The sequence below is a fragment of the Lontra canadensis genome, unplaced genomic scaffold, assembly GCF_010015895.1.
Source record: "Lontra canadensis isolate GAN:19392208 unplaced genomic scaffold, GSC_riverotter_1.0 scaffold14, whole genome shotgun sequence".
In the NCBI taxonomy this organism is placed as follows: Eukaryota; Metazoa; Chordata; class Mammalia; order Carnivora; family Mustelidae; genus Lontra; species Lontra canadensis.
In genome coordinates, this window is record NW_022631008.1 from 2703285 (window position 1) to 2725271 (window position 21987).

Consider the following 21987-nt stretch of genomic DNA (forward strand, 5'->3'; position numbering starts at 1 on the left):
TCACACATAATAAAGAACAGACACTACAGAATTAGTTCAGAGTGGTCACTCAACAACAACAACAAAACAACAAAAGAAACAACAACTACGACAAAGTAACCACAACAAACCTGTGGGGAAGAGACAGAATCTGATTTCTAGAGTTGCCACATGATAATATTCATAATGTCTAGGTTTCAACGAAAAATTCTGAGGCATACAAAGAAACAAGAACATACAGCCCAGATGCAGAAGAAAGATCTAAAATCAATGACCTAAATTTCCACATTGAGGAACTGGAAAAAAAGAAACTAAACGCAAAGTAAGGAGAAGAAGGAAATAATAAATATGGGAGCAGAGACAATAAAAACTAATTGAAGAAGTCATAACAAATCTAAATAGTCAAATTTCTCCAAGCTAAAGAAAAAGACTGTGTCAGAAACCAAAAAACTTCCATCAGCAATCAAAAAAGCCCTGAACCATATGATAATTTCAATAGCTATAGAAAAAGCATTTGATAAAATATAGTATCTGTTGACGATAAAAACTCTCAACAAAGTTAGAGGGAATATACATCATATACATATATACATATAAATAATAAAGGCCATATATGAAAAACCCACAGCTAACATCATACTAAATGGTGAAAAACTGAAGGCTTTTTCTCTAAGATCAGGAATAAGACAAGAATGTCCACTCTTACCACTTTTATTCAACATAGTACTGAATATCCTAGCTGCAGCAACCAGACAAGAAAAAGAAATAAAAGGTGTTCAGATTGGTAAGGGAGAAGCAAAACTCACCATTTGCAGAAAAACTCTCACCAATTGCACTGTATATAGAAAACCCTAAAGACCCCACCAAAACACCATTAGAACTGATAAGAGAATTCGGCAAAGTCACAGGATACAAACAATATACAGAGATCTGCTGCATTTCTCTAAACTAATAATGAAGTAGCAGAAAGAGAAGTTAAGAAAACAACCACACCAGAAAGAATAAAATACCTAGGAATAAATTTAACCAAGGAAGTGAAAGATCTATACTCTGAAAACAATAAAATTGATGAAAGAAATTGAAGATGATATAAACAGATAGACCTTGCTCATGGATTGGAAGGACTAATGTTATTAAAATGTCCATAATACTCAAACCCATCTATAGATTCAATGCAATTCCTATTTAAAAAACAAACAAACAACTAAAAGTATTTTTCATAGAACTAGAGCACAAATCACTAAAATTTGTATGGAACTACAAAAGACCTCAAATAGACAAAGCAATCTTGAGAAATAAGAACAAGGCTGGAAGTACCATAATTCCAGATTTCATAATTCCATACCAACAGTATGGCCCTGGCACAAAAACAGATATACATAGATCAATGGAACAGAATAGAGAGCCCAGAAATAAACCCATGCCAATGTGGTCAATTCATCTATGACAAAGGAGGCAAGAATATACAATGGGGGAAAAGACAGCATTTTCAATAAATGGTTTTGGATAACTGGATAGCTATAGCCAAAAGAATGAAACTGCACCACTGTCCTATATCATTTGCAAAAATAAACTCAAATGGACTAATGACCTAAATGTGAGATCTGAGACCATAAAACTCCTAAAAGAAAGCATAGGTGCAATCTCTTGGATATTGGCCTTAGGAACATATTTATGGATATGTCTATTTAGGCAAGTGAAACAAAAGCAAAAATAAACTTGAGACTACATCAAAATAAAAACCTTTTACACAGCAAAGGATATCAAATCAAAATCAATAAAACAAAAAGGCAACCCGGTGAATGAGAGAAGATATTTGCAAATAACATATCCAATGAGGGCTTAATACAAAATATATAAAGAACGTATATAATTCAATAGCCAAAACCCCAATCTGATTAAAAAACGGGCAAAGGACCTGAATAGACATTTTACCAAAGAAGACCTATAGACAGTGGACACAGGAAAAGATGCTTGACATCATTTACTATCAGGTAAATTCAAATTAAAACCATAATGAGATGTCACCTGATACCTGTCAGAATGGCTAATATCAAAAAGACAAGAGATAACAAGTGTTGGTGAGGATGTGGAGAAAAGGGAACCCTCACATGCTGTTGGTGGGAATGTAAATGGGGGCAACCACTGTGGGAAACAGTATGGAGGTTCCTCAGAAAATTTAAAGTAGAAATATCATAAGAGTCAAAAGAATAAATAAAATCTTAAAAAAAAATGATCCAGTGATTCCACCCAAGAAAATGAAAACATTCATTCAAAAAGATACACACACCCCTATGCTTATTACAGTATTATTTATAATAGCTAAGATATGGAACAACCTAAGCATCCATTAAAAAAACAAAGATGGGGGCGCCTGGGTGGCTCAGTGGGTTAAGCCTCTGCCTTCAACTCAGGTCATGATTCCAGGGTCCTGGGATGGAGCCCTGCATCGGGCTCTCTGCTCAGTGGGGAATGTGCTTTCCCCTCCTCTCTCTCTGCCTTCCTCTCTGCCTACTTGTAATCTCCGTCAAATAAATAAATAAAATCTTGAAAAAAAGATGTGGAATATATATGAAATGGAATGTTACTTAGCCATAAAAAAGAAAGATCTTGCCATCTGTGACAACATGGATGGACCTAGAGGGTATCTGCTAAGTGAAATAAATCAGACAGAGAAAGACAAATACCATATGATTTCACTTAAATGTGGAATCTAAAAATAAACCAAAGGGGTGCCAGGGTGTCTCGGTTGGTTGAGTGACTGCCTTTGGCTCAGGTCATGATCCTGGAGTCCCGGGATCAAGTCCCACATGGGGCTCCCTGCTCAGCAGGGAGTCTCCTTCTCCCTCTGACTCTCTCCCCTCTCACGCTCTGTCTCTCACTCTCTCTCTCTCAAGTAAATAAATAAAATCTTAAAAAAAAATAAAAACAAATAAATAAACAAAAACACAGATTTTTACATACGTATAACTGGTAGTTGCCAGAGGGGAGGTGAGTGGGGATGAGCAAAATAGATGAAGGGGATCAGGAAGTACAAAATTCTAGGTATAAAAAGAAGTGCAGCATAGGCAATATAGTCAACAATAAAAAAATTCCACCACAGAAAAGCCCAGAACCAGATGGCTTCACTGGTGAATCCTATTAAATGTAAAATGAAGAATTAACATCAATCCTTCTCAAGCATACAAAAAAAAAAAAAAAAGAAAAGAAAACTGGCAGAACACTTTCTAATTATTCTTTGATGGCAGTATTGCCCTGACACCAAAGCTAGATAAGGACATTAGAAGAAGACTACAGACCAATATCCTTTATGAACCCTGATGCAAAAATTCTTGACAAAATACTAGCATACCAAATCCAACAGCATACTAAAAGAATTATATACCATGAGTAAGTGAGATTTATCCCAGAAATGTAAGGTTTGCTCAATCAAAGTAATACATCATATTAACAGAATGTAAGGAAAACACCCTACATAATCATGTTACTAGAGACAGAAAAAGCATTTGACAAAATCCAACACCCTTTTATGACAAAACAAGCAAAAAGACAAACAAACATCACTCGACACACTAATATTATAAGGGAAATTCCTCAACTTGAACAGAGGCATCTGCAAAGAATGCACGGCTATCACCATACTTAACAGTGAACGACTAAAAGCTTTCTCCTTAAGACGACAAAGATGTACTGGAAGTTCTAGTTGTGGCAATCAGGTAGGAAAGAAAGAAACAGCATCGAGAAAGAAAAAAAGAAATTAAACAATCTCTACTTGTAGATGACATCACCTTATATATAGAAAATCCTTAGGAATTTATATACAAAAGAAACCACCCGAACTAATAAATAAGTTCAGCAAAGATGTATGATATAACATCAATATAAAAAACTCAGTTCACTGTCCACTATCAATGAGCAATTAAAAAATACAATTACAAAGGCAATTCATTTACAGTAGCGCTAAAGATAAAATACTTAGAAATGAAATTAAGAAAAGAAATACAAGACTTGGGGCATCTGGCTGGCTAAGTTGGAAGAGTGTACAACTCTTGACGTCAGAGTTGGGAGTTTAAGCCCCACATGGGGTACAGAGATTACTAAAAATACATAAATAAACTTTAAAAAAAAGGACAAGCCTTATTGAAACATTTTTAGACAATTTGTTAAAGCACTGTTAAAAAACAACTTCGATAAATAGACATCCTGTGTCCAAGGATTAGACAATTTAAGATTAAGATGGCAATTTTTCTTAGTTGCTTTATAGAGTTAGTGCAACCCCTATCAAAATTTCAATTGCTTCTTTTGGAAAAATGGACAATTGGAACCTAAAGTTTATACGGAAATGCAAGAGATCCAGAATAGCCAAAACAATCTTGAAAAAGAAGAACAAATTTGGAGGATTTACACTTCCTGAATTCAAAATTTACTACAAAGCTACATTGAAACAGTGATGGTACTGGCATAAGGACAGACATATAAATCAATACAACAGAATAGAGAGTCTGGAAATAAATCCAGACATCTACGGTCTACTGATTTTTGACAAGGATGCCAAAACTAATAAATGAAGAACATTTTTTTTAATAAGTGTTTTTTGGAAAACTGGATTTCCACACGCAAAATAATGAATATGGACACTATGTCAACATCATATATGAAAATGGGTCTAAAATAATGAAAGGGCTAATGTAAGAGATAAAACTATACAACTCTTAGGAAAAAACATAAGTGTAAATCTTCAAGACTGTGGATTAGGTAACGGTTTCTTAAATATGACACCAAGAGCACAAGGAATAAAAACAGAAATAGGTAAGCTGGAGTTTATCAAGGTTCATCAAATTTATCAAGGGACACTGTCAAGAAAATAAAAAGACAACTCATAGAATATGAGAAAATATTTGTGAATCATATATTTAATAAGTATCTAGTATCCAGAGTACAAAAAGATCTCTTAGAACTCAACAATAAGAAGACAACCCAATCATAAAATGGGCAAAGGATGTGAAGACATTTCTAAAAAAAAAAAAAAGGTACTAATGGCCAAGAAGCACATGAAAAAGTGCTCAACATCATTTGTCATTAAAGAAATGCCTATCAAGACCCTAAATGAAACCTTACATATTGCTGGTGGGAATGTAAAAGGAAGTGGCTGCGGGAAGGTCTGGCAGTCCCTCAAAAAGCTCAACAGAGGGTTACTCATGTACCAGCAATTCCATTCTTAGGTATATGCCCAAGAGAACTGAGGACATACATTCACACACAACCTTCTATACAAATAAAGAAATATTTTTCTTACTAGCCAAAAGGTGGAAATGACACAAATGCCCATCAGTTGATGAATGTGGTCTATCCAAACCATGGATTACTCAGCCATAAAAAGGCATGAAAGTACTGATACAGGCTACAACATGGATAACCTTGAAAACCTTGTGCTAAGTGAAAGAAGCCGGGCACAAAACCCTCCATACTATAGGAGTCCGCTGATACGGAAACACCCAGAATAGACAGATCTATAAGAATGGAGTAAATTATTAGGTGCCAGGGGAGAAATTGAAATTGAAAAGGGGCTGTGTTTCTTTTTGGGGTGGTGGAGATACTGCGGAATTAGATAATAGTGATGGTTTTACAACATTGCAAATATACTGAAAAATCACTAACCTGTACACTTTAAAATTGTGAAGATCGCGAATTTAGGGTTTTTGTAAATTTTATCTCAAAAAAATTTTTAAAAAAGAAAATACTGCAATACTTGAGAAGCAGCAGATGCAGTCGAAGTTCTGAAAACAGAGTAGAATACAGAACTTCTGTAAGGGACATTTACATTACAAAGGAAATGTCCATCTGTCTGTCAGGGTCTCTCCCACTGTACCAGGAAGAGAAGGTCAACTATATCACAGGAAGATCTTATCAATGGACAAGACACTGCTTGAAATCTACACAACAAATCTTACCTTTAGATTACCCTGCCTTTCCTGGTAACTTCCCCCCAGCCTGGCCACCCAACAGCTTGCTTGCTTTTGTCTTCAGCAGCAGATGGTGTTGAAGCCAGTGGCTTAGGCTACCTTGGGGAATTACTCATTTTTCCCTGGGTAGCCCCTATACATGAGGTATACTGTAAGGACCTATTTAGAAACTGTCCCTGCTCCCCTTCCCCCAGGGGATTTACTTGGAGACAAGTCCTGGAAACCAGCTTCAGGTAACAGAGCCCAGGTACAAAGGTGGGTCAGTAGCGGGCATTGGTGGTATAGTGGTGAGCATAGCTGCCTGCCAAAAGTGGGTCAGGCCAGGTGGAGACATCTGATCAGTGGGGGGATGCATACTGTCTCCCTGGTTACCAAGGAGTATGGGCCCCACCCTTTGGGCACCAATCCCCAATCAAGGTGTAATAGGCTGGTTCAAATGCCTACTAGGGTAAATTGTAACTCAATTGGTCACCTAGCATCACTGTGGAGTTTCCTGTGTGTGTTACAATCTCATTGGCCACCTTTGTGTGTGGCCAGGCCTGATCGCATGGCCTTTGCCCTTAAACGCTAGTCTGTGAAGCAGAGAAGGGTCGCCCTCTCTTGTAAGAGGTGCGTCCCCAAACGTTTGGTTAGATTCTTGATGCTTGGGGCGCCTGGGTGGCTCAGTGGGTTAAGCCGCTGCCTTCGGCTCGGGTCATGATCTCAGGGTCCTGGGATCGAGTCCCGTATCGGGCTCTCTGCTCGGCAGGGAGCCTGCTTCCCTCTCTCTCTCTCTGCCTGCCTCTCTGCCTACTTGTGATCTCTCTCTGTCAAATAAATAAATAAAATCTTTAAAAAAAAAAAAAAAAAAAAAGATTCTTGATGCTTGGCGTGAAATAAAGCTTTGCTTGACCTTCGCTTTATATCAGTCTCGCTCCTTTAATCACGGACCCATTATTGGGGCATAACGATACATGTTAATAAACTTCTCTTTTTCTCTTGCTAACTGGTCTTTTGTCACAGAAGTCTCAGCCAAGAATTCAGAAAGTTAGAGGGGAAGTCATTTTTCCTCCCCTACACTACAGGTATTGTATTTTCAGTCACTCTTTACTCATCATTTCAACACGTTAGGTGGCAGACCATTCACCAGACCCAGAATCCTGTCCCTTACCAAGATTGCATCATACAGTGATATTGTATTATTTATCAGAACTGTTATCTTTAAAACTTCCTCCTATGAAAGAAAAAAGGTTTTTTATTAGTTTTCAAAATAAAATGAACTTATTGGAAATTCCTGAGCAAATAAATCGGCCAAATAATTTAAAGATAGTCTAAGTTTGCTATTGGGCTTACATAGATTAACTCTAAATTTACTCCTCAGGTTATTTTTATTTTCTTTTTCAATGTTCAACTGCATGTTTCATCCATAGGCATATAAATATTAGTTGTTTTTAGGGAAAGAATTGTGGATCCTGTGGTCTCTTGCCAAATGCATTTATTTCTGAATTGCAAACATCTTCCCCGTTGGATGAAAACTTAAGGTCTCCTGAGCACTGGAAAACAGGAAGAAGCAGCCACCGCTGAGACACAGGGTTCTTGATGGCCATGACGACAGAGCCCTGCCAGCAGACGTATTTCAAGGGTTCAAGTCCTGTTACGATGCTCAGATCTAACTTTAGTTCTGCGCTCTGGCAAATTCTAGAGCTGAACCTCCAAGCAGCAACTGAGGGGAATTTGAAACAAACTGGGAAGAGGAACCTCAGCTCTTGTCTACCAGTACAAACTTTAAAAGGCAGCAGAAGGACGTTCAGCCCTACATCTGCCCTTTCATCTCCTACTTGAAAGGAGAGGTCTACAGACTACCAGGAAATATGGAAACGCTGCTTTGCTGCTTCTAAGGCAGAAGTTTTTTTTTTTTTTTTTCAGTCGTCTCTCTTCTTTTTCTTGAATATTCTTAGAAAAAGAGACTCAAACATTTTTTAAGGAATAGGAAAGTGGAAGAGACCTTTTATGAAAGAAATAACTGGAGGGAAGAAGCCAGAGGCCTTCTTACATAATTAAGTCAGAATAATTTCTTCAGTAAAAGCAAAGCCAGAGCTTTGTTAAAGAGTTGCGCAGTAAATGGGATAAAGGGCAGGGAATTTACACAGGCTGCATCTAAGAGTTTATCTTCATAAAGGTAAAATAACTCTGCATTTGACTGCCTTCATCTTGTTGCCTAAAATGTCAAGGAAAATAAAAGAAACAGAAGCACAGTAACTCTGCCCTCCTGATAAATTATTTCTGTTGTTCTAGTTTCTCTTTGCACAGCTGTTGTGGATTCTTTATGCTAAAGCGTACTGTCTATTACTTTTCGGAGTTTAATTACAAACAACTCAAAGTCTTCTGCTTCATAAATAAAAAATAAGGAATTTTGGAGTTTTAAAAAACAATGAGAATATTAATCTCATTCTGAGTGATGGTGCCTGCCAATCAGACAATTAGTGGCTTTGTTGTCTTGAAGAAGCAAAACAGCTGTTAAGTATTTGATGAATTCCCAACATTGTATGGTTAAAGTCTGGATCGCAGGAGATGTGTAGACTAAATAAGCTCTCCAACTTAGCACTATTTTTTTTCTGTTTTGTTTTTTGAGAGAGAGAGAAAGAGAGAGGGAGGAGGTCATGAGGGAACAGAAGGCTGGCTGAGGACAAAGCAAAAGGCTGACACCCTGCAACCTTCCCCCACCCCCACTCGTGGGTGGGACATTTGTGACATTTTTTAGGAATCTCCCAACTATCTTAAAGTTAATACCTTGCTTGAGGGAGAAACCTTGACAATGATGAGGCCTCGAGGCAAGGCCTCCGGTATCTTGTAGGTCCTCTTTAGCATATGAAAGTTCTTTTGAAACCTCCCTTTTTCCTCACCTTCCCCAGCTCCATAGTATATAACTTGCCACCCCTCACAACCCCAGTGCAGCAACTCTTTTTCTGCCTGTGGGTACTGTTCCTGTGCTTTAATAAACCACCACATTGCACCAAAGATGTCTCAAGAATTCTTTCTTGGTCATCGGCTCTGGATTCCACCCCACTGAACCTCACCTGTATTCTGAAACTAATTCAGAGGGGCAGAGTGAGTAAAGGAGTTCTCCCTTGTCTGCTTCCTGGTTAAATGGCCGCATTGTTCAGTGAACTGTCCAATAAAGAAAGCTGGACAACCACTGTCTTCTGGCATCATTCACAATGATCGCCAGTTGTGTGGATTCTACTTGAAATTTTCTTTTTTGTTTTCCTTTTCACCTTCACTTCAGGCTCTCAGCCACTTTTTGTTTTAATCCTACAGCTGATCTACCAAGTGCCCGTATTCTCACCACTCTTTCCTCCTCCGGCCTACCTTAGACCGTTAGCACTTACCACCATGACTGTTCCGAAATCAACCTGTTAAAAAACTATTAAAGCTTTTTCCTGCTGATGAGGACAACACTACTAAAGTATAAGCTCAGAACACATGGTGCCTCTCTAATTTTGCATAGAAGAGAATAGGAAAATTAGTTCCGTTAATTTGGTGATGATAATATAAATTGTGCAATTTAATGTCAATATGTGCTATTCAGAGATTTATAAGATCAGTTCTAAAGAAACCCTTTCTTTAGGGATTCTATTTACATTTATTGAATTTCTCCCCACCCGGTCCCCAACAAGATAGTAGCTCTCAAATGTTTCTGTTTCTGAGAATTGAGTGTAGCCCCCAAGACAGAACTATTTGCCTATGGTCTCTGCATTTATCTGGGCCCCCAGCTACAGGTAAAGGCTTGAGGTCTAGGGTAATAATTATGCTCCTTTTCACCTTCAAAATAAGTCCTGCTTTGGACAATAAATTATATGTTCATCCCAGGCGTGGGTTGGTTTAAGAGATATATAGTTTTTTTTACTAAGTATCCTTTATAAAATTAAAATGGAACTCTTTATTTTATAGCTAAATACGGTCCTCTTAAACACTGTTTTAAGATAACGCAAAGAAATATTTAAAGAGATAAATACCTAGACACAATAGGCAGTTTTCTCATTGTTTTTTAGAAATTATGCTTTAAAATTAAGATCTTTTGGACTCTGAACTCACCAAAGGCAGAGAATATTAGTGCTTAAATTACCTTCTTTCTAACTAACAACCATGGGGTTGGGTGGGGAGACTAGAGGTTTTGAGAACTCAAGACTGAGCCTAGAATGTTTTTTCTTATAGAAACTGTGATATAAATTATAATTTGATTAATACTATTAGTATTATTTAGCGGTAAATTTTAGTTCCAAAGATCTTTTTCCCATTGGTTTAAACTTATTTATAAAACTGTAATAAAACCGTTTATATATAAAACATTACTATTTATCAAGTTATTTAAAAGAAAATGTTTTAAATCCTAAAATTCAAGTATTTAAGTTAATTTATGGAGTATGATTATTATTTTTTTTAAGATTTTTTATTAACTTATTTGACAGACAGAGATCACAAGTAGGCACAGAGGCAGGCAGAGAGAGAGGAAGGGAAGCAGGCTCCCTGCCGAGCAGAGAGCCCAGCCCGATGCGGGCCTCGATCCCAGGACCCTGGGACCACGACCTGAGCCAAAGGCAGAGGCTTTAACCCACTGAGCCACTCAGGTGCCTGATTATTTTTAATGGCCCGATTATTTTTAATGGCATCTAAAGTGTTTATATTCTAATTTATATTAATTCACTTCCACGCATGTTTGTTTGGCTGGGGTTGGTGGGTGATGGTTAGGAACTAATTCTGGCAATAAGGAGAGATGGCATCCAGAAAGCCTTAGAGAAGAATGTGAGTTAGACAGGTTCAGGGAGTAAGCCACGGTGAAATTACGAATAAGCCTGAACAGTGACTAGCATTGTTTTTGCTAAAAATGGAGCATATACAGGAAAACAGTAAGTTTTCTTACCCTGGAAATGTCCTTTTTGTGGTTGCAAATCTCACAAAATAATTAGTCTTTATTTCCAGTAATATGCTCTTTCACAGACTGAATGATGGTATTGAGATTCAGTAGACAAAAATGAAATCTATTTAAATTCTATAGGAAAGATGATGTTGGTAGTTTCAATGTAAAAAAATAGTGAGCGGAATTAATAGAGTTTTAAAATGAAAGTCTACTTACACAATAGAAAACTGCCTCATCTTTCTGGTTAAGAAAAAAAATCTTACTTATTAAGACAATCAGGTAACTTAGGCAAGAAATGAGATAAAAATATAGATAATGATCAATGATGTTTAAGGCTTTTGAAAAGTTGTTTCCATAACTGTGCAAATATAGAACTAATAATCTAAAGAAGCATAAATACTATTTTGAAATAATGAAAATAAAAAATAGGTTACAATCTTTATAAACAGAAAGTCAATGCAAGTTGCATTTTGGTAACTATTGCCTCTGGCTTAGGTTCCTTCTAGATGGGTGAAAAAATACAATGTCAGTAGCAAAATTAAACAAAGTGCACTTGGTCCTACACACTAGAAAAGTGGCAAACTATCAGCACCACCCCGGCCTCTGGTGGCTACGTACCAAAGGTGCACTTGGTGGGACGCCTGCTGACCAAGTTGCGGGCGCTACCTTCGGCTGCCAGTTGGCTCCACCAGTCAGCTTTTTCTCTCCTGCATTCCACTGAAGATCTCCCCTAAAATCAAGCATGCGAAAACACACAAAAGTATTAAAACACACTAATCAGAAAAGAGTGTGTATGGCTCATTAGATTAATTTGGAGTTAGAAGCAGTCTGTTTGAGTTGTTGAGAGAACAGGTTAAAAACTATAAAGGAGTCTTATCATATATCTAAGAAAGCATAAAAGCATTTGATAAAAAAAAAATCATTTAGAGTTTGGATCTCAATGGTAACAGGAATTTCCTATCACTTCCAATAGAAGAATGTGTCACAAAATTCAACTGAATTCTTCACTGGTTATAAAAAATTCCAAATAAGTATATTCGTAAAAACTGTATATCTAGACTCTGTCAAATACCTCTATTTTGTTTCATACATGATGGCACTTCTAGATCTGAGAGGGCTCATTGGAAGGTTTCACACAACTACATCACGACTATAACCTGCCTTATAGTGAACTGTAAGATACACATATTGTAAAATGCATCCCAATTTTAGAAACGTTGAAAAGCGCATCTAAAGAAAAGGGCACATTGTTTATCATTCTTACTATCCTCCTTAAAATTGATCCTCCATGAGAGAACTTTTAAAACCAGTGTTAGCTAGGAATAGTGTAATGATTCTAGAATTTAAAGCTATTAAAGCACTCAAACCATAATTCCCAAGTATTTCTAGCTATAATTTAGTGGCAATCTTGGAGACTGAAATAGATTGTTGTCTCTTTTCACTGTAGAGCCAACAGTTTGGAGGTTCCAGCAGAATAACAACAAAAACAAAAATCCAGAATATAGTAAAAACCAATTTTGAAATTACCTAGCCTGAGAGTGAGTTATTGCTTCAATGAGGTTAACAGTCTTAAATAAATATAAAGACACTGTCACAAGAAAACCAGGTAATTTCAAAAACACTTACTTTTTGGATGTGGTACCAGAAATTCCAAGATCTATAAAAGGATAAAAGAAAACAGAATTTAAACCTCTATACTCAGCTTAAATGATATGACATTTAAAAGATCAAAGATTCAGAGGTCTAGAAAAAGTCCATATTTTGCCTAAGAATGACTGTATTCAGTTTTACAAAGGAGAACCTATGTTAGGAAACATGTTCAGAAATCTAACATTTTCTTTTACTTCACATTATACTTAAGGATCACATTTTAACGTCAACTGGTGTCCAGGAAAGAGGAAACACAGCAGGCTCGAGACTGTTCTCTTAGAAAGGCCTGTGTGCCTGGCATCTGGGACCCAGCTCAGTAAACTGTTCTCTATACTGAGAGAACACTTTTCCTAATGATACAGGTGGCTTTACGGTGTCTAATCTGCTTGTACAAACCATGTGGTTTGTGCTGTACAACTGCTTTCCTTCTACAAGACTGAAATTTGGGGCCATGTCAGGAGGAGTACCTATGTGATTAGCATCCAATAAAACCCCTGGGTGTGGTCTCTACAGAGCTTCCGTCGGCAGAAACATCATGTGTGTTGCCGCATTTTCTTATGCTTTTCCCCTCATGGGAAGGGGAGAGCATAAGGAAGTCAGCACGTGGATTCTTCTTGGCTTAGCTTTGTCTTTTTCCCTGATGACTCAGCTGCGTATCCTTACCATGCTGCTCTAATAAGTCTTAGCTGGGAGGACACCCATGTGCTGCGTCCTCTGAGTGAAGGTGGTCTTGGGGACTCCTGACATAACTGGATTATTCATGCTACTCTAATCTCAATTCATTTACTACTACAGCAAATATTGATTGAGTCTCTACAGATGCCAGGCACTGTTCTAAGCACTTGGGATGTATTAGTGAAGAAAACAAAGATCCCGGCTCTGGAGAAATTTGTATTCTAATAGGGTGAGATAGATGATAAAACAATAAAATAATAAATTATATAGGCCCCTCGAAGGTGTTAGGAAAGCCCATGGGAAAAAGCAAAGGAAGAGCAGGGTGCGGGGGATCTGGTCCGTAGGATGAAGGTGAGGGATAGGCAGCATTAAACAGGTGCTCAGGGAAGGCCTCATGGAGAAGGTTGAGATTTGCATGAAGCTGAGCAGAGGCGTGGGGGAAAAGTGTTCTAGGCCAGTCCCGAGGTGCACTCTCTGCCTACGGGTAAGTCTATTTCACATTTGGAGAAATTGCCAAACTGCTTTCCACAGTCACATTTTCATCCGCCATCCGCTGTGTTAGAGACATTCTCTTCAACATTGGTTATTGTCTTTTCTAATTATAGTCATACTCCTGGGTGAGAAGTGGCATCTCACATGGTTTTGATATGCATTTCCCAGAAGACTGGTGTGGAGCATCTTTTCATGTGCACATTGGCCGTATGTCTATATTCTTTGCAGAAATGCCCACTTAAATCATGCGACCATTTTAAAATTGGGTTATTTGTTTTTTCATGATTGAGTTGTAAGAGTTCTTTATTTATTCTGGGTATAAGTTCCTTATCGGATATATGTTCTACAAATACCTTCTCCCATTCCGTAGGTTATTTTTCACTTTCTGGATGGTGTCATTTGTAGCACAAAAGTTTTTAATTTTAATGTAGTTCTATTTATCTATTTTTATCTATTGTGGCTTGTGCTTTTGGTGTCATATCTAAGAACATTACCCAATCCAAGGTCATGAAGATTTATTTACTAATACATTTTCTTCTTAGAGTTTAATAGTTTTGGCTCCTACATTTAGTTCTCAGCCACTCTGAATTAATTATTTTGGAGAAGGCAAGGTATCTAACTCTATCCTTTTGCATGTGGATATCCAGCTGGCCCAGCACCATTTGTTGAAAAGAAAACTTTTCGCATTGAACTGTCTTGGCACCTTCACTGACAATCAATTGAGCACAGATACTTAAGTTTAATTCTAGACTCTCATTCTATTCCATTGAGGTATATGCCTATTCTGTGAAGCAGTACCGCTTAATGACTACAGCTTTGTAGTAAGTTTTAAAATCATTAAGTGTGAGTCTTCCAAGGTTATGCTTTTTTATTTAGAGTGTTTGGCTATTCTGACTTCCTTGTATTTCCATATGAATTTTAGGTTCAGCTTGTCAATTTCTATAAAAAAAGCAAACTAGAATATTGGTAGGGAGTATGGAGATAATTTTTTTCAGTTTTGAAAGAAAGCTTAATTACTATTTTATTATTATTATTTTAGAGAGAGAGAGCACGAGGGGCAGGAGAGGGAGAGAGAGAATCCTGAGTGACGTGAGGCTTGATCCCACAACCCTAAGATCATGACTTGACCTGAAATCAAGAGTTGGACACTTAACTGACTGAGCTACCCAGGTGCCCTGGAAGATATTTTAATAAAAAAAAAATTTATCTATAGAGAAAATCAGTGGTTTTTTGGGGGGGAGTGTTGTTACATTCCTATAAATTTTGGTAATATATGAATTCATGTAATCATTACTATAATTAGGATACATAGCAATTTAATTACTCAAAAATATTCTCTCTTGCTATGCTTTGCAATAAGAAATGCACTCTCAGCAGCTAGAGGTTTAAATCCTTTATTTCTAAAGGATAATATGGATGATACATTGGAGTGCCAGCAAAAGCAGTTACCACTGCCAACTAGCCTTCAGCAAGATGAAATTTTAGAGTAGGAATACTCAAATAACCTCTCTATGGGTGTCATCAAAGCATTTTCATGGATGCCCAGGCCAGGGACAATGAATGGGAAAAATATGTCCATTGAATAATTCATAGGAAAAAAAAAAATCTGTATCAAGGACCTTCTAAAGCCGTGAGAAAAATGAAAGGTATCTGCAGTGGTGAACCCATTCACCTTAATGAAAAATCAAATTCAGAGTTAAAAGAATAGGACAGTCTTTATACCAGCTGCCCTCATCTCCCAGGACTCTCTCCTTCACTTGTTCATGTCCAGCCTCTGGTCTTGTTGTTTCTTGACTATGCCAGGCAGTTTTCTGCCCCAGTGCCTTTGCACTGGCTATCTCCTTTGCCTGCAAATATTCTCCTTCAGATATCCATGTGGCTCATTCTTCTCATTTCAAATCTTAGCTCAAATTGTACCTTCTCAGTGAGACCTACTCTAATTCCCACTCTGCAGTATTCCCAATTCCTCCTTGCCTGCTCTGTTTCTTCTCCATAGCACTTATGACTTAACATACTATAGAATTTGTTTATTTGAAAATATTGTTTGTCTCTCCCCTTGCTGAGTACCCTAAGAACAGAAATTATACCAGTTTTGTTTGCTGATTTATCTTTAGAGCTTGGAAGAGTGCTTAGTACTCAACAAATATTTGTTCAGTGAACAACTTAATATCATATGGATGCTCAATTGTCAATATTTAAGTTACTCTATGTTCTTATTTCCAAGTGAACTAAAAAATTAAATGCTTACTTAATACTTAATGTTCTTGGTTTCACACTTGCATATGCTAATTATACCTTTAGTAATTAGATTCAAAATGGCATGGGTACTGCTTGTGAGACAATGGCAAAGGAACTGTTTATCTTCCAAGGAACTGTACTGGGTAAAGCACTAAGAATTTCTGTCTGCTCCTTGATATTCTCACCCATACGTGAATCCAGAAAAATAATACATATAAAGAGATAGAGAAAAAAACTGTACAGGATGCAGTAAGAAACAAATGAGAAAACTGTATTACTCACTGCCTACTAAGCTGGCAAGAGATGAGTCAAGGTCACTCCCAAGGGCTTTGCTTGCTGCCATAGCTGGACTGGGGGGTACCATTGAAATGGGTGCAGGCTGCCCAGCTGGTGCCATGGTTGGCATCAGTAGATCACCTAGACCATCAAACACTGGAAATCAAATAGAGCATGTTCAGAATGACTGGGGAAAAAAAAAGGCCATATGCAAAATTAAATGGAAATTATTTTCTGAAAAACTATAAAATAAGTAAATATACAATCTTACAAAAGAAGGCACGTAATTGACACTTTTTATGACTATAACACCAAGAAGAACATTTCTACATATGTCTACTCATAAAGTACAGAAATACTAGTAAACATAAACAAAGATGGAAAAAAAATATCTGTGTAATGTAAAGAAAGAGCACAGATTTTGGTGTCAGAATTAGGTTCAAATTTAGTTGCATGCCTCACTAGCTGTGTGACTTTGAGTAAGTTACCATCAAAGCTTTAGTTTTCTCATCTATAAAGAGGGAGGGTACTACTACCACATAGTTTTGTTGTGAAGATTAAATTAGATAATATATATGCCTTTATTATAACATTGCTCTATACAGGCAGTGGATCTCCTGGTTTCCTGTGAAGTCAGTGTTGGAATAAAACCTGACCTAATGGGCAGGACATAGTAATAAGTATCTGACAAACAGTTGACCATATTTTAGAAGTAAACATTTTGACAACCTCCCTCATTATAAGCAGGCAATTTTGATTCTAACTTTAAAGGAATGTTTAAAGGGAAAACTATTTTAACTAAGGAATCATGCTGTTATTGATGGTTCCTGATCACTATATAACCAACTTGTTTAGTTCCTAGAATACAGAAACAACATTCAAAATACAGATGCAGAGGATTTGCATAAATTGTTGCTAGTATCTTATCCTTGTCAAAATTTTGTGGTTAATTTTCATTAAAAAACTATGAATATTTACTATCAATACTACTGTACAGTCATTCTAAATTGGAATAGGACAGCATTCAACTAGGCACTGGCAACAGAAGCAACCAAACTGTCAGGCAGGGGATATATTTAGGCTGTTTTCTGAAACACATTTAATTGCCAAAAACTCACCAATTGAAAATTTGTAGTAAGGACCCAGCATGGGAAGAGTAGAATGGAAGAGAATACAAACAAAATGACAGCAGGATGAAAGATTAAAGGCAGGCAAAGAATACTACTTGTGTCCCAACTTCATAAAACCGAGGGCCATGCAAGCTTCAGAGGGTGTAAGCAACAGCAGTGGGAGTGTTCACACATTCAGATACTGCATAAAGTGTTTGTTTTCCCTTAACCATCTCTAAACCATGTGCATGTAAGCTCATGCAAACAGATGGTGTGTGTGGTGGTAGATTTCTGCTAAAATTTAAAAAAGAAACACAGAAAAGGATTACAGGTTATCCTTAAATCTTCCAAAATGTACTGAAAATATTTACTTAAAATACAGCACAAGAGACTTATTAAAGTTTTAAAACCAGGTCACCACTCAGTATCTGCTTGTAAGTTTCCTGATATCACACTAACCTCAGGTGGGCTAGTGTACAATTGGAACAAATGAAAAGAACATTTGAAAATCGCCACCTCACCTGATGGGTCAAAGGAGCTGCTGCTAGAAGTTGAAGGCGTTGTTCCAAAAGCTGCCTCAAAGTTGGGCTGTAGCAGGTTATTCTGAGCTGGAGTCACCGGTGATGGAGAAGGAGCCATAAAAGAACCCCCAAACCCTGGGGGAAAAAAAAAAAAACAGTTCCAGAAAAATATAAGCAGAAACAACTAAAGGTGGGTAAAGGCCAGAAAAACAGTCAGGATGAATTATAGGACACTGAAAAGGGACTGAATGCATGTAGAGAGATGAGAAGTCAGTAAAACTGGGTAGTGTTTTAAAAAGTTTTTTATGTGTCTTGGCATCTGTCATGTACTTTTAAAAGATTTTCATTGATTTTCTAAATTGAAGTATAACATTCAGTGTTACACTAGTGTTTCAGGAGTACAGTATAGTGAATCAACAATTGGATACATTACTTAGCTCATCATGGTAAGTGTACTCTTTAATCCCCATCCCCTATGTCACAACCTCATCCTTCCCAACCTCCCCTCCGGGAATGGTCAGTTTTGCCATGTATCAATGAGATCGAAGTTAATTAGAAGTAAGCACTTAAGAATATATACCCTTGTTAAGAAAACCTGTGGCAACCAAGTCTATTATTACAATGGAGCTACATAAAGCTAAGAAGTTCTCACTAGGGTTAAAATTGAGATAATTTCATTATATTACAACTTTGTTTCTTCAAATCGCAATACTGGGTAGATAGAAGATGCTTCGTTGTACACACTGGCTCAGTATGATAATAAAACACGAATCAGAAAAATAGGCATACACTCTTCCGCCACATCCTCCTTAATAACTTTCATACATGTTCTAGTCCCATTGCTGCTACTGCTAAGTGTGGGCTTCCCCAGGATCAGCTCTCAGGATTTATAAACAGCCACACAGAGGGGCTTCCCACTTCCAGTGTGGACCTCCTCCAATTTAGTCTCTGCCGTGCAGCTAGAGTGATCTTTCTGAGTAGAAAACGTTGACAAAGTTACTTCCCTAAAGTCCTTCACTGGCTCTCGATAAGTCTCAGATTCAGATCATGCAGATTCCTTTGCAGAGCGATCAAGCTCTTCTGTCTCTGTTCCCCTCCCTGCAAACCAGGTTGCTTCCCTAACACCAACACTGGGAGTCAGATGCTCACTCGGGACTGAAGCTCTCGCGCCCTGCTGGCAGCCACAGCTCCACCCACCCTCGCACCCCAAATATGTTTGAGTTACATGCTCTGTGTCTTCTGCATCTGAAACACATCTCCATCCCATTCCCACCACATGTCTTTATTCCCACCTGAAGCCTCTGCTCTGGGGATGGCTTTTTAGTGTCAGGAGCGGTCTCCTGTTTTTCACTAGTATTCAGCACAATCCCTAAAACACTGAATTAATGTTTACCAAATATTGATACTTCGGAGTATAAAAGCTGAGGAGAAGTCAAATGCCACTGTAAAGTAACCAAACTTAAAATTATTTACCTTTTGAAGGCTGGAAGCAAATAATGTCTCTCAAACAACAGATAGAAGCAGAAGCAAATCTCACTCTGTACTGCTTCTGGATAAACATGCAACTGGTGAAAGCAGCGATTTCTTAGTAAGACACTGGAAGACAGTCTATTACCAAAGAATGTATTACTTCTAGAAGTCTTTTCTATATTCATTGGGTTATAAATATTCCTTCCTATCTAGCCACATCTTCTCTTTCACAAACTGCTTGCAAAAACATGAAGAATACTTTAAAAAAATAAACTTTCATTCTATTGAACTAGTTTATAAGTTTGAAAATGACTTCCACTGAAATTCTCCGGCTACTGTTTTCTACAGCTGGGAATAATGTTCAAGTCATGTTGCCAGACACTGATGATGACACAAGTTTAGGCTTTTCTTGTATATGTATGAAAAAAATGCAATTTGGAAAAATTGCTACCTAATAGAAGATGGCCTTTAAAGTTCCCAGTAGCTACCCTGAAGTGATTTTAGTATTTTAGTGACATAGGCATTACGTAACTTTCCTAACTGAAGAAAAGACATTCTCCAGATTTTTAAGAACTAATATTATGAAGCAAAAATGGGCTAGAAGGAAGTATTTTTGTGGATGGGATCATTTGGTTTTAGGGAGAATGATGGTTGTGTTGATGTTTACTTCTTAGAAACATCCCACATCTCAAGCTGGAATATGGCTGTGGTTAATTTAAGCAATTTTTCTATGGTGTGGTTCTCTTTCTTATAGGTGAATGTGGGGACAAGTGTTCTTGGCTCTCAGTTTCAAAAACTTGACCAAGAGACAAATTTTTCTAGAATCACAGCATATGAGTGAGTGTTGGAGAAAGCCTTTTCATCATCTGATTCAATCCTGTCTTTCCATGACTGGAAGAAGGGATACAAAGGGGAGATAACATATCCACCCAAGATTCAGTGGTAGAAAGAGAAAAACAGGCATTTATACAAGGTTCATCTGCTTAGTACTGCTGAGCTTCATAAGATAAGTAGATCACATCCACAGGTGAATAATGAAAAAAAAAATTAGTGACTTCTCCAAGAAAGGGAAGGGTAAAGCCAACACTGGCATGAAACTCACCTCATACCACCAGAGTCACTATTCTAATCATTTTTTTTTTAGTTTGAACCTTATGAACCATATGGATTGCTAATATTTGACCATTTTGGTCCTACAAAAACAGCAGGTTTACATTGTTCAAACTAAAACATACATTAGCTCATTTAATCCTCACAACTCTGTGAAGTTTCACATATGCAAACAATGAGGCCAGGGAAGTTAAGTAATCTGCCCAAGGTCAAATGAGGACTCCACACAGGAATCTTCCAGAGTTTGGGTTTTTCACTACAATACCACATGGCCTCTTTTCCACAGCTGGGAATAACTCCAGAGTTGTACTCTTCTTGTAGGCTTACAAACTTGACAGAGGTCTAGAAAGATTTCTTTTCCCATTATATTCGGTTCTTATGAAGTAAGTGCCCTTACAAATCTAGACTAATTAAAAAGCTATAAAGTGATATAAAATAACCAACTGATTAACTTAAAGAAAAAATCTATTGCTATACTCTGAATGAAGGGTTAAATAGGAAAATTATAGACATTAATAAGGGGAATTCCCTCTGTCAAATCAAAAGTTTTAGAGTCCTGGAATAGAGGTAAGTAAAAAGAAAACCCAAACCAGTACTCTTTCTTCCTATATGGTTCTAAATTATATTAAGAAAGATGTTCTATGGAATTAAGGTAACAATCAGTAGGCTCCCGGATATCCTACAGGCATATTTTGGACTGTCTTCCACTATAACTGAATCATTGTCTCTCTTCAAGTGGTCAAACATCTACAGATACACTGTCTTTGTCTTATGAATCTACCTTCCTAAAGGAAAGAGCTTGCACACTTAAGGAAGTTCTATTAACCGACATATCAAAACTGACAGTCACAGTTGATAAAACATACCACTTGGGTCAGGAGAGTGAAATTTTTTTAAATTACTGGTAGATAAACACACTCCCACACATACCACCCCTACACTCAGGTTTGCTCCATTATGTTAAAGATAATGTCACCTCAATTACTCTGTAATGTAGTCAGCTGTTAACACATTCCATTTACTAAGATCAATCTGAGGTAGTTAATATCTCTAGGACTAATACCCTTTTGTCCAGCACGTTTCAGACAGCTTCCCCCACCCCAACGACAGCATGAAAGAATTGATTCTCCGTAGATCTTCCCATTCAGTGGATATTACTAGTTACTAATTCCACACTAAACATATTTATATTTTAAATCAGCTCAAAGACCTCTGTGGCTCTGCTAAAAAGTCATCTGTGTCATTTGGTTAACAGAGAATGCAAAACTACAAAGGGCCTCATGAGACTGGCCTATATCATTCCCATTATTCCCTGTCTTTAGAATTAAAGATAGGATGTGGCACATTACTATACTAGTTCAAATCTATGGTGCAGTCACCCCAGAACTGTGTCTATTACTGAAAAACATGGTTTTCTTGCTTGATGTCAACCTGAAAAGTTAGGCATAATACACCTAAGCTCCCTTAATAATCCATTTTTACATCTGTAATCCAGTAAGCTATATATTTTAGACATCTACATTTTTAGCTGGGGCATCTGAAGAGGAGTTTGAGAGCTTTATTCTGCACTGTATAAAATAATACTTCCTTTTATTTGATACAAACTT

General features: G+C 37.3%; 1 protein-coding gene across 10 annotated transcripts in view; it reads right to left on the reverse strand.

The window, feature by feature from the left end:
- SNAP91 (synaptosome associated protein 91) overlaps positions 1–21987 on the reverse strand; it is a 143466-nt gene that overhangs the window by 9639 nt on the left and 111840 nt on the right. For 9 of the 10 annotated variants that reach the window (XM_032858041.1, XM_032858040.1, XM_032858032.1 and 6 more), the window contains 4 exons: positions 17801–17935; positions 16177–16326; positions 12466–12496; positions 11458–11569 (listed from right to left, as the gene is read on the reverse strand). In XM_032858041.1, the coding sequence (XP_032713932.1) occupies positions 11458–11569; positions 12466–12496; positions 16177–16326; positions 17801–17935 (428 nt within the window). The remainder of the gene's footprint in view (positions 1–11457; positions 11570–12465; positions 12497–16176; positions 16327–17800; positions 17936–21987) is intronic. The other variant, XM_032858039.1, reaches the window with a different exon arrangement.